Source organism: Oculina patagonica, chromosome 9, assembly GCF_052425735.1.
Source record: "Oculina patagonica isolate OP01 chromosome 9, crgOcupat, whole genome shotgun sequence".
Classification (NCBI taxonomy): domain Eukaryota; kingdom Metazoa; phylum Cnidaria; class Anthozoa; order Scleractinia; family Oculinidae; genus Oculina; species Oculina patagonica.
Window position 1 is genome coordinate 444,349 of NC_135766.1, and position 18,678 is coordinate 463,026.

The 18,678-nt window shown below is 37.0% G+C and overlaps 1 protein-coding gene and 1 long non-coding RNA gene across 2 annotated transcripts; one reads left to right on the forward strand and one right to left on the reverse strand.

Annotated features, from left to right (window-relative positions):
* Nucleotides 1-787: 787 nt before the first annotated feature.
* LOC144665362 (uncharacterized) lies at nt 788-17,606 on the reverse strand. Its single transcript, XM_078526604.1, has 5 exons — nt 17,403-17,606; nt 3,551-3,619; nt 2,534-2,773; nt 1,554-1,837; nt 788-1,265 (listed from the first exon to the last, which is right to left on the reverse strand). Exons 1-5 carry the CDS (start codon nt 17,562-17,564, stop codon nt 1,256-1,258), a joined length of 765 nt encoding a protein of 254 aa, XP_078382730.1. The 5' UTR covers nt 17,565-17,606; the 3' UTR covers nt 788-1,255.
* On the forward strand, nt 4,882-10,047 carry LOC144666734 (uncharacterized). Its single transcript, XR_013573223.1, has 2 exons — nt 4,882-5,119; nt 9,920-10,047. It is a non-coding gene; the product is annotated as an uncharacterized LOC144666734 (long non-coding RNA).
* Nucleotides 17,607-18,678: the final 1,072 nt, after the last annotated feature.

An 18,678-nucleotide genomic window follows, 5' to 3' on the forward strand; every position in this document is an offset into this window, starting at 1 on the left:
CTCGACCGCCGCTATTTTATTTCTTCTATTATAAACCAAAATTTCTGTCCATTATTGAGCAGCCTCGCAAACGTACACTTTAGTTGAAGGGAAGATCCAGAAAAAAACGACCGGCGACCAGTCTAAACAAGTGCTTCGAATTCGAAATAGCTAACATTGAAATACAAACGCCGCATACTCTTGAGCTGAACGTTGATTCGTCTGCTTTACAGGAGAACATGGGTCGCCCAGTGGTGTGACTACAATATTGTTAAAGAGAACGAGGAAGATCATGAAGAAATACAACGCTTTCAAAAACCTAAAAAGGTATCCTGCGCGCAAGGAGTCTCTAGAAAATTTCACTAAATAATTTTCGAATATCTCGAGAGAACTATTCAGCATGTTGTCTACGCGGGACTAAAAGGATTCCAAAATGATGACTGATTTAATAGAGTTTGACTAAGTCGCCTCGAACTGTACGTAAAATTAATGTTTGCTTAACTGTGAATCACACAGAAAATGTGCTTATGGGACGGACAATTATTATTTTGGAGGGGAGGGGGGGGGGTGAAAAATATTGAAAAAAAAATGTTTGCAGGGCGTGGAAAGACAAAATAAATTGTTTGCAAACACGATATGTATAACAAAAAATAGTAAGAATTTCGAAAACAAATGTTTGTTGAGGTGCATAAACTAAAAAAAAAAAATTTGCGGAGGAACATTTTTCACCCCCCCCCCCCCCCCAACTCCAAGAATAAAAAACAATGGTCCGTCCCTTATGGTGGACACCAACATCCTTACTCGGAGATTGTATAACGATATTTATTTATCTTTCGATGGGCTTAGATGGATGGAAAGTACAATATTGCACTTGACATGTCCGGCAAGCCTGTAGTCTACCAACCAAGGATTTTACCTAGAAGTTTAATCCTTGTCTTGCAACAAGATTGGAAGTTAATAGCATGGGTCCTGAATACGCAGCAATTCCCTTGGGCATAAATTGTTCTTATCTCTGTACATTTAAATACTTATAACATGATGCAATGGCAAGTACTTATAACTGTGAATGACTAGATTGTTTATCTCTAAAAAACGCCTTAAGTGTCCTCTCTTGAAACTTCTTTAGCTCTCTAGCGTCACTACTGTTGCAAAAATGTCAGACTAGATGGTTGTACGTTAGATAAAGACCAATGGTTGGATTAGTTTTCAGTTATGTTCATCTGGTGAGCAATTGTTGTCCACTCTCCCACTGAACATGTTTTTGCGTCTCACGTCTTCACTGGGATCTAAAAAAAAAAACAATATAGAAAACCCAGTGAAGCGAGGAGCTGATAAAGAAAATCCGAGCGTCGTGCGCTTGTACTTTCACTAGCAATCAGATGCGAGATGACACCACAGGAGTTTTCGTAGAAGCCATGCGTGATTTCGACTGAAATTCATCACACTCATCGCAATGTACAGTGCTTATGCTTCTCTCGTGCTTCTCTCCGTGGTACATTCTTATTTCTATATTTCGAAACTAAATAGCTAAGAATTGGTAATTTGTTTGATACCAGATGTTACACAAGCCATACCTGTTCACGACATTGTAATCTACGAGCTCATATGGTGGAGGCATCTCAACCTGCTGATGTTGGTACCCTGTGGCCATTGCTACATCTGGAGCAACTTGAGCCAATTGAGGTTGGTAACCCTGTACACCAAAAATAGGTACCAAGACCATTTGAGGTTTGCCGCCCTGTGACCCTGGTGTGAGAGTTGCGACTGCAACCATGCCACGATCTGCTTGCATTGCGTTGCATGTCCCAGGGTCTTGAGTCATGACGAAGCCAGCATTGGCAGTATACATAACTTGCCCCTGAAGAATAGAAGATAACAAAAAATGAAGCATGTTTACTTAGTTAAAGAAACGTCCCCTTGGCAGGGTGCAACTCTTCTCCTAGTAAATAGTTCATTTCGCAATGTGTTTTTTTTTCTATTCCTTGTAGTAAAATGAGACCAAAAACAGAGTTACTGATTGGTTCATTTGTAATTAAGGGTCTATTATACTCTGGCAGTTTGACGATTTAAGCAAATTTTGAGTGTCGGTTTGCGGGTACGTTCCTCTTTATCAGGGCCAAGTTGTTCAACACACAATTGAGCTTTTACATGATTAGCGTGAATTTTGATTTCCGTTATTCAACGTTCATCGAGGTTTTTCTGTTTATAGTTTCTGTCTTTCAGTTTTGATGTCGACTAATCTCAAACTTCACAAAACATAAGCTATGAAAACACTTTCATGCAAGAGAAATTTAAGCATCTATCCACTTTTGATCCTAGGTTGGTGTTAATCGGCTTTCGAACAACCCGGACCTGGTGGTTTACGGTTAACACATTGTGGCACAATATCTTTCATGAAGTTTCTTCATTTTACTCTAGCCACAAAAAGAACCGAAGACAGAACAGCTGGAGCAATAATATGGCCAAATTGGTTGGGTGTATGGATATCGGAGTTCTGGCACAGCAGACAGTGAAACACGTTTTCAAATTGTGGAATATATGTCGGAAAGCTTACCTGTTGTAGTGGAACACTTTTGCAACAAGGTCTCATCAGACAACAACACACGGCCGCCCAAATTCCAATAAGACATTCAACAATGCCAAGCATCAAAAAAATCCAGACTACTGCTGTCCGTTTTACGCTGGAATCTTCTTCATCATATGTGTCTAAGTGTTCAATGTTAAAGCTGTAGCAGCTGATGATTCCTCCACTCATCATTACAGATGTGATGCAGAAACCCATATATGTACCAGCCTGGGAGTTCAAATCAAAACAAAAATGTGCAAACACATTGAGTTCAAATGAGCCCATTACAGTATGCAGTTTGCAGAAAGGAGTACTGAAATTATTTATTCAGACTATAGTCAACTCTCTCTAAGACGGACACCGTCGGGACCGGCCCCAACTGTATAATAGACCGTCTTAGAGAGGTGTCCGCCTTATAGAGAGTCGAGGTAACTTGACACCGAAATTTCGAGATGATAAAGCTTAACGGCTATGCACAGCGAATACGTCTGTTTTAAGTCGCTTACTGTAACAAAACCTATTAAGTGAAACAAAAACAATATCAGAAATTCGACTCGTTCAGTTTGCTCATTACAAACGGTATTACTGTAAGTAGAAAACTACCTCTTTGGTACCCATACACTTACGCAGAGAAGTAATACTTTATAGCGTTTTTTTTGGTAAGTTTGGTATTCTAAAGGCGCTGCCTTATTTGCTATATGTCGATGGCAAGTTTTGCAGTATCATTCACTAAAAATAATCACTTTTTGTGCGTGTCCGTTGGCGGTTTCAAAGTGTCTGTTGTCCGTCTTAGAGAGGTGTCCGTCTTATAGAGAGTTTTGTTACAGTAAAATGAGTTAAAAACGGTAGGGACCATCACCAGGTGTCCGTCTTATGGAGGTGTCCGTCTTATAGAGGTGTCCGTTAAGAGAGAGTTGACTGTATTAGGAAATGACAAGCAAGTACTTTAGCTTCCAATAAGACAAACTTCAACATGCTCAGTATTAAGGTATTTGTAAAGCTTACAAAAGTGTTTCGGCGTGTACTTCGTTCTTTGCGAGTCCCGGGAATACCTAGACATCCTGTGATGATCACCTGCAATAAGAACAATGACATTGCATTTACGATTAGTAAACTGTTCGATTCCATCAGGCTGGCGCCTTGTTGTGTGTGGTACTGACTGAAGTGTATCGTGTAGAATTTTTGCTGGACGCACACAGTTGGCTTTTTGCCCAGCAAACTGCCCTTACCAAACCAACTGTGTTTTGAAACTGTTTTGAAGCTGATTTGAAAGTATTTTGATGATTTGAACACTATTTTTAAGCATTTAGAGCTATTTTTGTGCTATTTTGTAAAAAAGTTTAAATTTTGCTTCCGATTTGAATTATATTTTAGATATAGTTGAAACGTATTTTATGATACTGAAAAAAATTCTATCTATTTTCAAGGTATTTTTGTTTTAAAACAGAGTTTAAATAGTGCATTTTAAATCTGTTTCAAAACAATTACCGCAAACAGTTAGTTTAAATAGTTTAAAAATGCTACTTTGACAATGTTTTGAATGTTGTATCCGCTATGGTTGTTGACTTAAAATGTAGTTTGTAAACTAACAGTACAAAAACAGATTAAAATAGGATATTTTAAATGTAGTTGGCAAGTTAACAGTATAAAATAGGTTTAAAATAGGATATTTAAAGTGTGGTTTACAAGTTAACAGTATAAAACAGGTTTTAAACATAATATTTAAAATCTATTTGAAATATCAACTCATGATCACGTTTTACAAAAATCTGAATTAAACATACGTAAATTTTTGTTCAGCTGACTAGAATATTTACAATGTGGTTTTGAAATACTAAAAGCAGGATCAACATAGAAACATATTTTAAATACACTATTTTTGCACTATTTTGAGAGGTTGCCTTACTCCCTATCCCCAGTCCCGCCTCCGTTTTATCTCACTTCATTTCGCGCACACTGAAGATCTGAGGAAAATAGACCGACTTATACACGTTTAAGAGCCTCGTGGGTATCATAAGCTTCTAGATATTTTATAGGCAAATCGAAAAATAACAATGAGCAAGTTTTGCCGGTCTGGATATCGATTGAAACCCACTGAAAACAAAACACAGGAGTTCCAGGGGGACGAGTTGCAAGCTCCCGGCAGACGGACAGCCGTGATTAACGGGATCTGTGAATTAAATGTTAATTAATCTCATACCTGAGACCTTTTATACACAAAAGGCGCCTTCTACTTAGCCATGGAATCCCAGATTTTGTTCACAAAAGGAATCTTGTGCTTGTAATCCAAGAATTTCTCCCACCAGCGTACAGCACTTTTTGCAAATTGGGCGCGCTATTGTCACGTGTGTGTTTAATCATTAATTTTACAGACCACGTGATCCGTTCCGGGCCTTCTCGAACCACACCGCCATTTTAAATTTTGCCTTTAGTCGTTATATAAACGAGCTCAGAGTTGTACACGTATGTTCCATCATAGTTGGTTGAAATCTAAACTGAAATAGTTTCTTAATCGACGATTCACCTTCGGAAAGATGCATTTTTCAGCCGTATGGATTGATGACACCGTTAAAGGTAAGCTTGAATTGATTTAAGCACTTAAAAGATCTATCACATAAGCACATGTACACGAAGCAAAAGTTGTGTGTATCTTGAACCTCCCGTCAGGGGGAAACTGCTTTGAGAAATCTGGAGTAAAATTACGGAGAAATACTTCACAAGGGAAAAGTCAGTTATTGGAGGAAGTTTCGAGAAACCAAGGGCTGGAGTAATCGGGATTCTATACTGTAGTACATTATTCATGTCACTGCACTGTAATTTCAACTGAACATAAAGTTCAGTAAGCTTTACAAGTTCAGTTCACTTCAGCCTGCGAAATAATTTTTAGACTAAATCCGATTTCTTTCGTATGCAAAAACAAAGTGAAGGAATCAGGCTCACTAAAATATTTCGTTGCTTGGATTTTATAAATTAATGCCTTGATTTCACTCAATTTTTATGAAGATGCAATCAGTTTAGTTTTTTACATTGTACATATTACACGTATGTGAGTGACCTAACTATTAGGACCTATTTTATTGTAATATGGTTTAATTTCGCCCCACTTTTCCAACCCCTTCCCCTATCAATGTGGTAGTTTGTTTTCATGAGCTCTTTGCTACAATCATACAATATTGGATTGCGAGATGGGAGATGGGGGTATTTAGAGCAGAGTACAGGGCTGCAATAGCAGTCAGTCACCAGACATTGGCTTACCAAATTTGCTCATGTCCGATGAAATGGCAATTGTAGTCGGACATAATGTACGGACAATTTTTTGATCACAAATTCATTTTACGGCAACAAATTGGTAAATGTCCAACCACAATTTTTTTTTTTTGGCGACCATGGTGGTGTCTTAGTAGGAGATATGTCCTTTCAAGTGAAAAAACTTATTTGCAGCCTTGAGAGTGTGATGAGATTTAATAAAAACAAGTGTTAAATTTGCCATGCGATAATAACTGCCATTACATGTACATTTTAGTATATACTGCAACACACAGGTGAATAGTGCTTTACACAGTGCTGATTGGTTAACTCGGAGGTGATTAGCAAAGTACTATTCAACTCTAAGTAGTCAAGGAGAAACAAACTGCCTTCAAGCGTCGCTTTGTTTACCAAAAGTGATGTTTTGGTCCGCTTGTTATTCAACTTGTGTGGTACATGTACATACTAAAACAGTTATTCACCTCAGTGTCAGTGAACATGGTGGATTACTATTCACCTCCACTTCGGTTCCATTTACATGTACAAGCCTGGGTCCAGTCCCATGTACATGTATATGTACAGTGACTATACATGTACCCTAAGATAACCATGGATAATATTGTTCTGTCACACAAAACCTTTTTTCAGTCCCATTTCATTTATGGTCTTCATTATTGATCAGCGAGGACTGTAGTCCTAGCATTCTTTTTCCAAGTCTAGCCCAATCAACAGTTTGATTTCAAAATGGCAGCTCTGTACAATGTACATATTATAGATGAATGAAGAAAGTCAGTCACTTACACATTTAAATCTGCTCGAACTGGTAGCTGCTCTGAATTAATAGCCTGCGTTGCAGACGAACTAAACCCTGGTCTAGTCCGTCTGCGAAATTAAAGGCAGCCGAAAAGCTTGTTCCGATATCTTGCAGGTTTGCAAGGATCTGTGTATTCACTTCTGATTGGCTAGTTTCATATTACTTTCGAACGCGCTTTGTCACTGGACGAAATCAAACTTAAAACTGGTCATGCAAGACTTACTAAGCTAAAATGAAATTATTTATTTCGAAACACGGGATGAAAACAGTTCGACGTAATCGCCTAAATCAAGAGTCTGAGATGGACAGCTTTTTTTATAAACAGTATTAAAAGACAATTTTGTAATTATCAATTGGAGAAAGTGGAAAATTAAAGATTTGCCATGGCTGTTGGCAATTCAAACATGCATTGTGACCTCCAAAAAATTCCTGCAGCGAGCTTGTTTATTTCGAAGGTGATTAATTTCAATTCGCTTCTTTTACAGCTTTGACTGAAGTCTTCCTATGACTTCCTAGCAGTCAAGGTGTACTCCTTCGCTAGCAGTTTCCTTCGCTTGCTGTGTGCGCCTGGAGAGAGATTGTCTGTTACGCAAGGTACTCTGCTATCTTTGGAAATCTTCGCGCCAACATTCTGTTTGCACAGTATAAACAAAGAAAGTCTGTCAGCATGACCACAAAACAAAAGCTTGTTAGAAAGTAATGATAGTAATGTGAAACTAGCCAATCAGAAATGAATACACAGATCCTTGCAAACCTGCAGGATATCAGAACAAGCTTTTTGGCTGTGTTTCGCAGATGGACTATACCAAGGTTTTGTCACACATCCGGCTGCGACGCAGGCTATGAATTAAGTGAAAGCAGCATTTTTATTTTAATTCTTAGACAGAAGGCCCAAGGCCATTTGGACTATACTGAAAGCTTACATTCATTAAGTGGGTGAAAAACTGCATAGTCAAAGGTGCATTCTGTTGCATATTCAGGACCAAAACTCATTGTACCCTTTATTATAACCTAGAGTCTAAAACTTGATGCATGACATTACCAAGAGTTCCATAGTTCCACTGTTTGTAAGACAAACCCGTACTATCATCATTACACATTACACATTTTACCCACAATTTCAGATCAAAGTTATGCAGTACAAAGCTACAGCATGGACTTTTTAATTTATTTCATTTTTAATATGATCAAATGTGACTGGCAAGACGAAAGGTTGACTGGTCAACTCCCCAATCAGTCCGGACATTGTCGTTGACCAGCCATTATTTCGAACCCTGGGCTTTGGACATGTTAAATCCCAGCTAAGTCCTGGGGGTCAGGAGACCAGGGTTTCAATTGACTGACGCATTATCATCAGAGTTTACATGTTCCTCTAATGATGAACTTACATTATAAAGCTGAAGTGTATCCGAATAAGTGATCACATTTACACAAAAGGAATGGGATTTGTATTTTTTTAAATGTAATCATGAAGATCATTACTTAGGGTTTCATACAGTACCGCTCGCAAATAAGCGTCCCAAAACATACGCGAAAAACGCGTATGCTTTTGCTCATACGCGCGTATGCGTATCTGCGTATATGCGTCTGCGTATGTGCGTATGTGCGTATACTCTGTATACGCGTATGCTCATCAGTATGTATGAGCAAGCTTATTGTTTTTTCTTTTGTCCATAGTTTATTGTTCTTTGATGGCTTGCTATTTCTTCTTTTAAGCCTGGTTCTCATATGATCGTCCCGATCGTCGCTGTCGCTTCTGTCGCTTTAAAAAGTTTGCTTCCACCAATCACCTCAGACTTTGCAAACGACAGAAGCGACAGAGACGATCGGGGCGATCATATGAGAACCAGCCTTTAGAGATCGCCGATTTATGCAAAATAGAAACGGAGAAATAACTTTTTCGTCACTTGACTTACCGGCCTTACCTTTATGATAAATGTTGACGGCGCATCATATAAACTCTAATAGAACGTAGTTTCTACTCATTGGAATCACTTTTCCAGTTTGAATCGCCCATTTACGCAAAATAGAACCAGAGATATTTTTTTTCGCTTCTAAGCCGTGTCGCTTCAATAGGCAATTAATTCATAAACAGTCTCGCCGGCGCGTGCGACCCTTGTGAAGAGACCAAAAGTTTATGTTGTAAGAAACGTTAAAAAACAAGATCAATGTTGACGGCGCATCATTAACTCTAAACTCTAAACTCAAGTCGGCAAACGAAACATTCCACATGAAAAACATCGGAGCCGTAAAGCCTTCCGTGAATATTAAATTGAAAGGCAGACTTGTGACGCGCCATCGCGTCTAGCTTGAAATGAACTTGTTTTATTTTTTTTTTAATTTAGCATAAAATTCCCAGAACCTAAATTCTTCTTGAATGAAACTTGTCTTTATTACTAACACAGATAACGGCATCAATTGTTATTACAGCTTTAGAGGAGTTAAACAAATTTTGCTTTTTTAACGCGGCCCAGCTAAAAGAGTCCAAAAGTTGGCAAAATTTGCATATGTCAAAAGTAATTTGAAACCTTTCGAATAAACTCCATCGTAAATAAATGTAACACAACGCCGCACGCAAGTATCCGATTTAGATTCTTTCATACACATTTAACTGCGTTTTTCTAAAGAAAACTAAATGACAGATTGAACTTTGAGGTTTAATATTTGCGTCTTAAGTCATAACACAAACAATTCGTACGCGTGACATTACACACGTGCTTCATGTTTTGTCCGAAGATTGCCTGATCGCAGGTTATGTTTGTCCTGATTCGGCGGGACCGAGCTAACTCCAACTCGGTTTCTTCTTAAAGTTAAGAAGAACAACACTAAAGAAACTTCCTCGTCTTTAACCTGATGTAGTCAAAGAGTCGAAAATATGCAACAGTTATTTTACATCTTTAGCGAATTCTGCTTTCGATGTCAGCGAGATATTTCCGTGAATGTTTTGGAAACGCACTGTTTTATATCATTATGAACTTGGAACTTTCGGTAAGTAATAAAGATTCTATCATTCGATCGACCAACGCTGTTTTATAATTTTCTCGCAAAGAAACTTTATTTGTTTTCTCCAACAATACACCACAATGAGAACTAAGAGCAATGAATAACAAAGAACTGCGTATGTGCTTACGCTTCATTGCATACGCGCGTCTGCGTATGTGCGTATATGCGTCTGCGTATGTGCGTATGTGCGTATAAGGTGCGTATACGATGGACGCTTATTTCTGAGCGGTACTGTAATGTTGTTGTGAGTGCATAATTTTATTATGTAAATTAATTAATTTTTTAAGTCTATTTTTTTATTATCTTTGCAGAAAAATACCAACAGAACAAGCTGGCCAAAAGGAAAACCCTGCAGATACACTGTACATGTACACTTGTTGAGCTAAGAATAAGTTAGAAATAACAATTAAACAAGTATTAAAAGAACCCTTAGCAGCCATGTGAAGCATGTCATGTTCATTTTAACACTGTGACATACAGTAAGTTGCAGTACTATTGCAAAAAAGATTCCATTTCATTGTGCAATTAAATTTTCATTATTTCAATGGTATAGAAAATGATGGAGGCTGAGGTCCTTTACATATACATGTGCAGCTGTATACATATAGTATTACATGTACATGTATTCACAGCGGATTCAAGTTTCAAGAGTGTTTAACGGCCACAGTTGTCGTGTTCGTTGTCACCGTTGAATCAGGGATCCATATTCACGGTCGTCCGGTCGTCAGAGACGACTAAAAAATCGTATGGACGACCAAACGATTACATAAACTCGTCCGCTGGACCACAGGCGGCCCAAGCTCACAATTAGAGGAGTTAAAATATTTAACATAATTCTCTTTTGTAACCGTATGCGAAACGTGACTCTCGACCGGCAGCATATGGAGGTGTTGTGTTACAACGGTTCTCATTTATAAAGGTTTGTATGGGAGAATACGCTTTCGAATTTATAGCTAAATATAATGAGACTTTGACAATAAAATCAACTTACCTCAATGTCCTGTCGTTATGTCTGTTGTTATCTTGGTTCTCAGGCCGATCCGAGGCGTTTTAAGCGAGTTATGCAATTTTTGGTTTCCACTGCTAAGCTTAAAACGCCTCGGATTGGCCTAAGAACCAAGATAACAACAGACATAATGGCAGGGCATTGAGGTAAGTGGATTTTATTGTCAAAATCTCAATATATTTAGCTATAAATTCGAAAGCGTATTCTCCCATACAAACCTTTATAAATGAGAACCGTTGTAACACAACACCTCTGTCGGTCGAGAGTCACGTTTCGCATACGGTTACAAAAGAGAATTATGTTAAATATTTTAACTCCTCTAATTGTGAGCTTGGGCCGCCTGTGGCTGGACGACTTAAGTTTGACTTAATAAAAAAAAAAAACAATTATTAAGTTTTCTTATGAGTTACTTGCGTTCTGACCACTTGTCATCCATTCATAACTTTTCGAAAACAGAAAATAATTTGCAACTTTCTGTCGCGATAAAATCATAATTTTGGCCGCCATCTTGGCTGATGCGGTATTTTCCATCAATGAAATCATTGCAGGCTCAATTTTCCAGCTGTCAACCGCTGATATTTTGTACTGCAGCTGCATCCGCGAAAACACGAGGCGATCGCATCAGCTGATGTTTTGATCCAAATTTGCCGAAATCTTGGTGTGGCACCGCCAGCAAAGAAGAAAAAGCAATGTTAACACTTCAGAAAAACAAACCAAATATGAATAAGAAGAGCAAAAGCGTTCTTTTCTTCCGTTGTGGCAGTCGAAGAGGCCCTGGCTTTCATTTGTGCCTGCATCATACGCTTCCGCCAACATCACAAGCCGCTTGGGGGCGTGATGTTTTGTGAAATTTGTAAGCCAGCAGCCAAGGTAGACAAGTAAAGAGTCTCATTAACAAATACTTGTGAATCAAACTTTATTATAACAGATTCGTTATCTTGTAGATTTCATGTATACACAGTGTTACATACATGTGATAATAACAAAAAAAGTCAACTTTTCATTTACTTGTTGTACGGTCGCCATTCTTCACTTTTGAACGGGCAAGTAAAATCTTGCCAGGGCAAGTATGTCATCTTGCATACTTGCCCGGCTGACGACTTGGAGAAAAAACGAATATGGATCCCTGTTGAATTGATTCCGTTGCGAGGCAAAATGACAGACGTTGCTAGATGGGAATGATGACGTTCTGTCTGGGAAAAAGCATGTTGTTGTTTTCCCAGACAGAATGTTTGCATTCCCGCCTACCAACGTCTGTCATTTTGCCTCGCACCGCAAACAATTCAACCATGACAACGAACATGACAACTGTGGCCGTTAAACGCTTAACTTGAATCCGCTGTATGCACATGTAAGTTTTTTTTTGAGAGTCTTCATAATTAAGTGTTTGAAATCTTTTACAAATTATTTCACACTCAGTGTTTGTAAAGTAAAGTGGACAACTTACAGTTGTTGCTCATTCATAAATTGTGGAATGCACTTTTTAAAGAGTTTGGGAACTTGAGAGTATGAAAGCAGAGTGAGTGTCAGCTAGAAATTTATTTTTGGCTGTTGGTCACTGCTATTGAAAGCCTCAGGCTTGACCTCTAGAGATATATGTTTGGTCATACATAGCCTGCGTGGCCGGCGTTCAAAGGGGAGGGAGAAGGGAAGTTTGAGCGCAAAGCGCAAGTGAGGGAGAGCACGAAGCACGAGCATTCAAATGTTCCTGCTTCGCGCTTGAACTTCCCCTCTCCTTCCCTGCACCTCTCCTGTACAGTGTTGTTTCTCAATAATTACAACAGATACCACCTTTATCCCCATTCTTTCCTTTGTTTTGGTTCAAAGTGAAGCCACACTTAATTGTTGTTTTCATGTACTCGACCCAAACACTTATTATTTTAAGCACCAAATTTTAAATGTATTTGTAATCCTGTTTGTAATTTGTTAAATTCCAACCTGCTTCTGTGGAATCTTGAAGAAGTTTTTAAAATATATTTTAATAGTGTTTTAAACAGCTTAAAAACACCATTTCAAAATATCTTTCAATACTGTTTTAAATAGATTACAAATACAGTTTAAACAGTCAAAAACGACATGAAAAATATACTTTAAACACTATTTTTAATCTGTTTTTCAAAAATAGTTAAAAAATTGTTTTTAAAAAGAGTTAAAAAACATTTTAAAAATAGTTTACAAATACTGTGAGAATTTAAAATATATTTGTAATCCTGTTTGAATGAAATATATTTTAATTTCCAACCTGCCTCTTTGGAATCTAGAAAACGTTTCAAAATATGTTTAAAATACTGTTTCAAACAGCTCAAAAACACCATTTGAAAAATACGTTTCAATACTGTTTTAAATAGATTACAAATACAGTTTAAACAGTCAAAAACTACATAAAAAATATACTTTAAACACTATTTTTAATCTGTTTTTCAAAAATAGTTAAAAAATAGTTTTTAAAAACAGTTAAAAAACATATTACAAATAGTGTTGTGTTTGGTAAGGGTGCTTAAGATAAAGATATACGAACGAGAATTTCGGTCGCATAGCGACCCCTTTCTCCCTCAAACGAAACAAGTCAATGTAGACAATAAAAGTAAGTTAAACTTTTGATGCACTTAACCAACAATTTAAGCAATGAGATGTGCCCGCACACACTCAAGATTAATAAACTGAACTCTTGCCAATTAAAATAAGTGTTAGCAAGTTTTAAGAAAATATATAAGCAAGACGTTTGCTCGTGCACGCTCGAGATAATTTAAAAGTTTTTTTTCTCGCCCAAAAGAGCGAGCGAGACTTTAACTCGTAATGAAAAGAAAGGAAAAAAAAAATGGTTCCGTCCAGAATTGAACCAACGACCGGGATATACAGCATAACCACTGTGGAACCACTTTCTCCCAACTGAGCTATTGTAACTTTGTACGGTACAGAATATTTTTATTGATTATTGATATATTATATTTGGACACGCTTTACAAAATCGTTAATTGTTCAGCTATGAGTAAACAAATTGCATTAAACGAATGTCTCTATTTTAGCCAGTCATACAGAGATAATGTCCACCAAATTTCGTTAATATTGAAGGGGAGCGAATGATTTATATATATGCAAAAAAAAAAATAGTTTCACCTAGGGCATAACAGCTTGATTTCCCGGTGGTGTTTTTTCTACACTACAAGCGTTCCAATTATATTGACATCAGCGGTTGAAGTCTCACTGAAATAGCCGGCGTTCGATCTCAACATACTGAAATATCAAAATTTACTGTTGCGTTTGATCAACCTTTAAATTTTAAAGAAAACGGCACACTGACTTTAAACAAAACTGAGAAAAAAGAATAATAATAGCTTCCGTTTGGATTTAAACCAACGACCAAGGCATACACAACTTCTGTAGTATTCGAGCCGTACAATTATTTATATCACAGAATCGCAAATTTCTTAACTCTTGAAAGATTTTTTTCCAAAACAAAAATGTAGAAAGTCAAAAAGTTAAAAGAAAGTTAAAAGTCAAACAGAGATATCCCATGCCAAATTTTAGGCTGAAAGGTGCAATATTCGAGCCGTAGAATCATTTAATCGCACTTAATTATTTAATTTTACAGAGCAATGTATGGGCACGTTGAACAGAATTGCTAATTTCTCGGCTCTCGAAACATTTCCATCAAAAACAAAAATGTAGAGTTATAAAGAGCCATACAGAGATACTTCATGCCAAATTTTAGACTTAAAGGTGTAATATTCGAGCCGTAGATTTATTTAATCGTACTTAATTATTTAATTTTATTTATTTTATATCTTGTTTGTGTAACTAGGGGCAACCGCACAAACAAGATAGTGGCAATCATTTTGTGATTTTCGTGGTCGGTTATAACATTTAACATTATTTCACTGTTATTGACTCTCCGAGATCATCCGTTTACATGTAGTTAGAGGAAAAGTACAGCGGTACTACTTCTTTGGGGAGTGTCTTGGAGACAATACGGAGCGGGATATCCTCTTTGAGACGTGTCCCCGTGTAAATGTCATATTTTGAAATAAACATTTTCAAACTGATAATGGATACGAAGTGTCCGAAACATGTCTTTGAAATTTAGAAGTGTGTTTATTTTTTCAAATGTTTAATTTCGCTCATACTTTTAAGAAATTTCGCTTATATTTATTTGAAAGGCGCTGTAGTCTTTAACTTTCTAAACATGCACGATAGCGGCCTTACACCACTTATATATCAAAAAACGTAGCTCCTAGCTTACTAGTCAGCAAAGGAATCAAATTGTGTACAATTTTTGCTGGACGCACACACTTGGGACTTTTTTCCAGCAAAATTAAGATAAAGATATACGAACGAAAATTTCGTTCGCATAGCTTGATTTCTCGGTGGTGTTTTTTTTTTTTTCTACACTACAAGCGTTCCAATTATAATGACATCAGCGGTTGAAGTCTCACTGAAATAGCCGGCGTTGGAACTCAACATAATGAAATATCAACATTAACTGTTGCGTTTGTTCAACCTTTAAATTTAAAATAAAACGTCATACTCCCTAAAAAAAATGATAAAAAAATATTAATAATAGCTTCCGTTTGGATTTGAACCAAGGACCAAGGCATACACAACTTCTGTAGAAGTGTTCTCTTCCAACTGAGCTATCGTAACTTTGTATGGTACAGAGTATATTTTTTTGTATATTTTAATATTATATTTGGACGCGCTTTAAAAAAAAAAAACATGTTTAATTACTCGGTTATGAGTAAGCAAAACCCTAAAAAATCGCTTTGTTTTAGCTTGTCGTACAGAAATAATTTCCACCAAATTTCTGCTCTGCATGTTGCAATAATATTCAAGCGTAGCGAATGATTTAAATATATGCAGTTACAGAGCAATGTATGGGCACGTTGCACAGAATTGCTAATTTTTGACTCTTGAAAGATCCACACCAAAAACAAAAATGTAGGGCTATTGAGAGTCGTACAGAGACACTTCATGCCAATAGACTGAAAGGTGTAATATTCGAGCCGTAGAATTATTTAATCACAGAGATGATTTACATAATTACAGAGCAATGTATAGGAACATCACAGAATCGCAAATTTCTCAACTCTTGAAAGATTTTTTTTCCAAAACAAAAATGTAGGGTTATTAAGAGTCAAACAGAGATACTTTATGCCAAATTTTGGAAAGGAAGGTGTAATATTCAAGCCATAGAATTATTTAATTGTACTTATTTCATTATAAATTACAGAGCAATGTATTGGCACGTTAAACAGAATTGCAAATTTCTCGGCTCTCGAAAGATTTTCATCAAAAACAAAAATGTAGGGTTAAAAAGAGTCATACAGAGATACTTCATGCCAAATTTTAGACTTAATTCGAGCCGTAGAATTATTTAATCGTACTTAATTATTTAATTTTAGTTATTTTATCTTGTTTGTGCAATTACCGTTACAAAACAAGACGTACACTAATAAGAACGCAGTATTCATCTACCTAATTACACTATATACAAATGTTACTTATAAATTAAAATTATAATTACATTTAATTACAATTATTTATACAATATACAATCAAGTTAAATCTTACATTTCATTGAACCATACTAATCATAAGGTCGACAGATAAGTATGGACAGAGTTAGTACATAAACAAAAAGAAAAAAACAATGCAATAATTCGGGATGAATAGAATGAAAAACTGTGTTTAAATTTGCCATTGTAATATCGGAAATGTTTGACCGGTGGAGACTGGCGTCTGTTATTAGAAGTAAGCTGTGACGAAGTATGATCTGGGAAAATGCCATGAAATGACCATTGTTTGATCTGAAAATAAACAGCAGCTTTGTTTGCTATTAATATCTTGTTAGCATTAGAAGCTCTGTAGGACTTCCTTACGAAACTTTTGTGTAGTAGATAAGACGGGCCGATAGACGAGCCATTCAGTAAACGGCCAAACAGATCGGACGCGAATATTTTATTCTACTTGTGAAATGAAACAATAAATTGAATGCAAAGTATTGTTATGCGATTTGGCAGAGATCTGTATTTGGCAGAGATCAGAATTTTGTGATGACGTGCTACTTTTTAGCACTGAAATGCAAATTATTGTACCACGATTTTCAACCCACGTGTGGATTGAAGATGAAATAAAACAAAGAACGACCAAGTCAATAAACAATCTTGAATCAATAAAGAGATTTCACTAAGCTCGATTCTTACATTCTAATGAGAATCGTTACTAAAATGCTAAAATGCTAAAATGCTTCTATATTTATTGTTAAAATAGCAGAATCACACTTGACAAGAAATGAATCAATTGTTTCAAACAATGGGTATAAGTGCGTTGACAGGTCGAATATAAATTTGCAAATGAAATTACCCCAAATACCTTTCCTACGTGCAACACCACACTCGCTCGAGTTGTAAAATAAAACAGTGACGATTTAGACGCGTTTCTACAGCAGAAGTTAAATTGCAGTGAGAACTCTTACACTCTGTCGCCTTTCACGCCAGGCCTAGCTCAAAATAGAGTCATTACGACATTGTTGACATTTTCCCTTTCTTCGGTATGCTTATCATAGTGCTACTGTCTTCGTGCCATGCCGCGTCATGCTGCACGGCTCACGCTGATAAAGATTAAGCCTGAGTCACTAATATACGAGAAACAAATTTGAATACGATGTTTGCTTCAACGAAGTGCAAAACATGCAGTGCTGGCTTATGGATCAACATAATTATTTTGTTGCCTTTCGATATCGGCACGTTTTCCATTTTTTAAACATTTCAAAGTACCCAAGCAGAACTTACCCAAGCGCCGATCCAAATACCTAAGCCAAGCCAGCTTGTCCAGAGGAGTCCATAAGGAAATCTTTCTATAAAGCCTAAACATAATAGAAGACACCCGACAATGATATGTACGATGGCAAGAATCCTTGCCATGTTGGCGACCTTCGCTGAATTTTCCACCATGTTTAATCACACTTAGCAGAACTTCCTTGTCAACAAGATACTTTGCATACGTAATCAGGTGACCGCTTCGAAGTATTTAATGTGTACAGTTAACTCGAGAAAAGGGGAGTGTTGGAAAAAAGCACAAAAGTGCAAACGACTAAACTGAAAAGTAGTATGGGTAGAAGTACATAAGAGCTACTGCACGTTCTGAATACTAACAAGATGACGACATGACAGATGCGAATTTGCACGTTTTCTTTCTCTTTCGAATTTGCACGTTTTCTTTCTCTTTCACGCATGTACATGTGTAAACAGGGTACTTTTAGCCCCTTGAATTTTAGAAGAAATTATCAAAACTCAAAGCCATGCGACAGAAAAAGTAAATCTACAAAAAAGCCACCTGAGAGAAAACAAAATATTCACGTGCAAAAATACAAATTACATTTCAGCTTAAGGCCAATATGCAAAGCTACAATCTTTCTTTGTCGCGTGCACGTTCGTCCTTTTTTCCGACAACCATTCTGCTATGTTGATATAGTGTTTTCAACACACTGACAAGCTCTCCGATAAAACCGCTACGTCATCGCCATATTATCAAAATTGCATCAAACAAGAGAAAGTTCCGATCGGCTACTCGTACTTGAAATGAAGAACAGACAGATGTTTGCGCGTTGTCTTGTTAACCCACCGATGATGGTAATTAGTTTTGTCTTTGTTTCTTAGGTTTATTTTCCACCAAATGTACTAACCATCATGGCCGATACCTGTATTTATAAGCTAAGACAGAGGCACCAAGACAACGCGTCACCGCGTGGAATAGAAAATTAGTTTTTCATGAACGAGGTGCCCTGTTTAGTCAGAGTTCCCTATACCTCTTTGCAAAAAGGAATCACGTAAAAATCTTTGGTTTTCCACGCGTCACGAAAAATTCTAATAATTGTCACGTTCACGCAAAAATCATGGCGATCCCTGTTTAGACAGTTACACTTTGAAGGGGGTCTGAATGGGGGATACAAAATGTCAGTTGTCAGTTGTACGTAAAATTAATGTTTGCTTAACTGTGAATCACACAGAAAATGTGCTTATGGGACGGACTATTATTTTTTTGGAGGGGGGGATGAAAAATATTGAA

What these genes read in the sequence shown, in the direction of transcription:
- LOC144665362 (XM_078526604.1), bottom strand. Translation starts at nt 17,564, where the DNA reads ATGGTGGAAAATTCAGCGAAGGTCGCCAACATGGCAAGGATTCTTGCC. An exon ending in GTACACGCCGAAACACTTTT is followed by an intron (nt 2,774 to 3,550) that starts GTAAGCTTTACA and finishes TTGAACTCCCAG; the next exon opens with GCTGGTACATATATGGGTTT. An exon ending in AAAGTGTTCCACTACAACAG is followed by an intron (nt 1,838 to 2,533) that starts GTAAGCTTTCCG and finishes TCTATTCTTCAG; the next exon opens with GGGCAAGTTATGTATACTGC.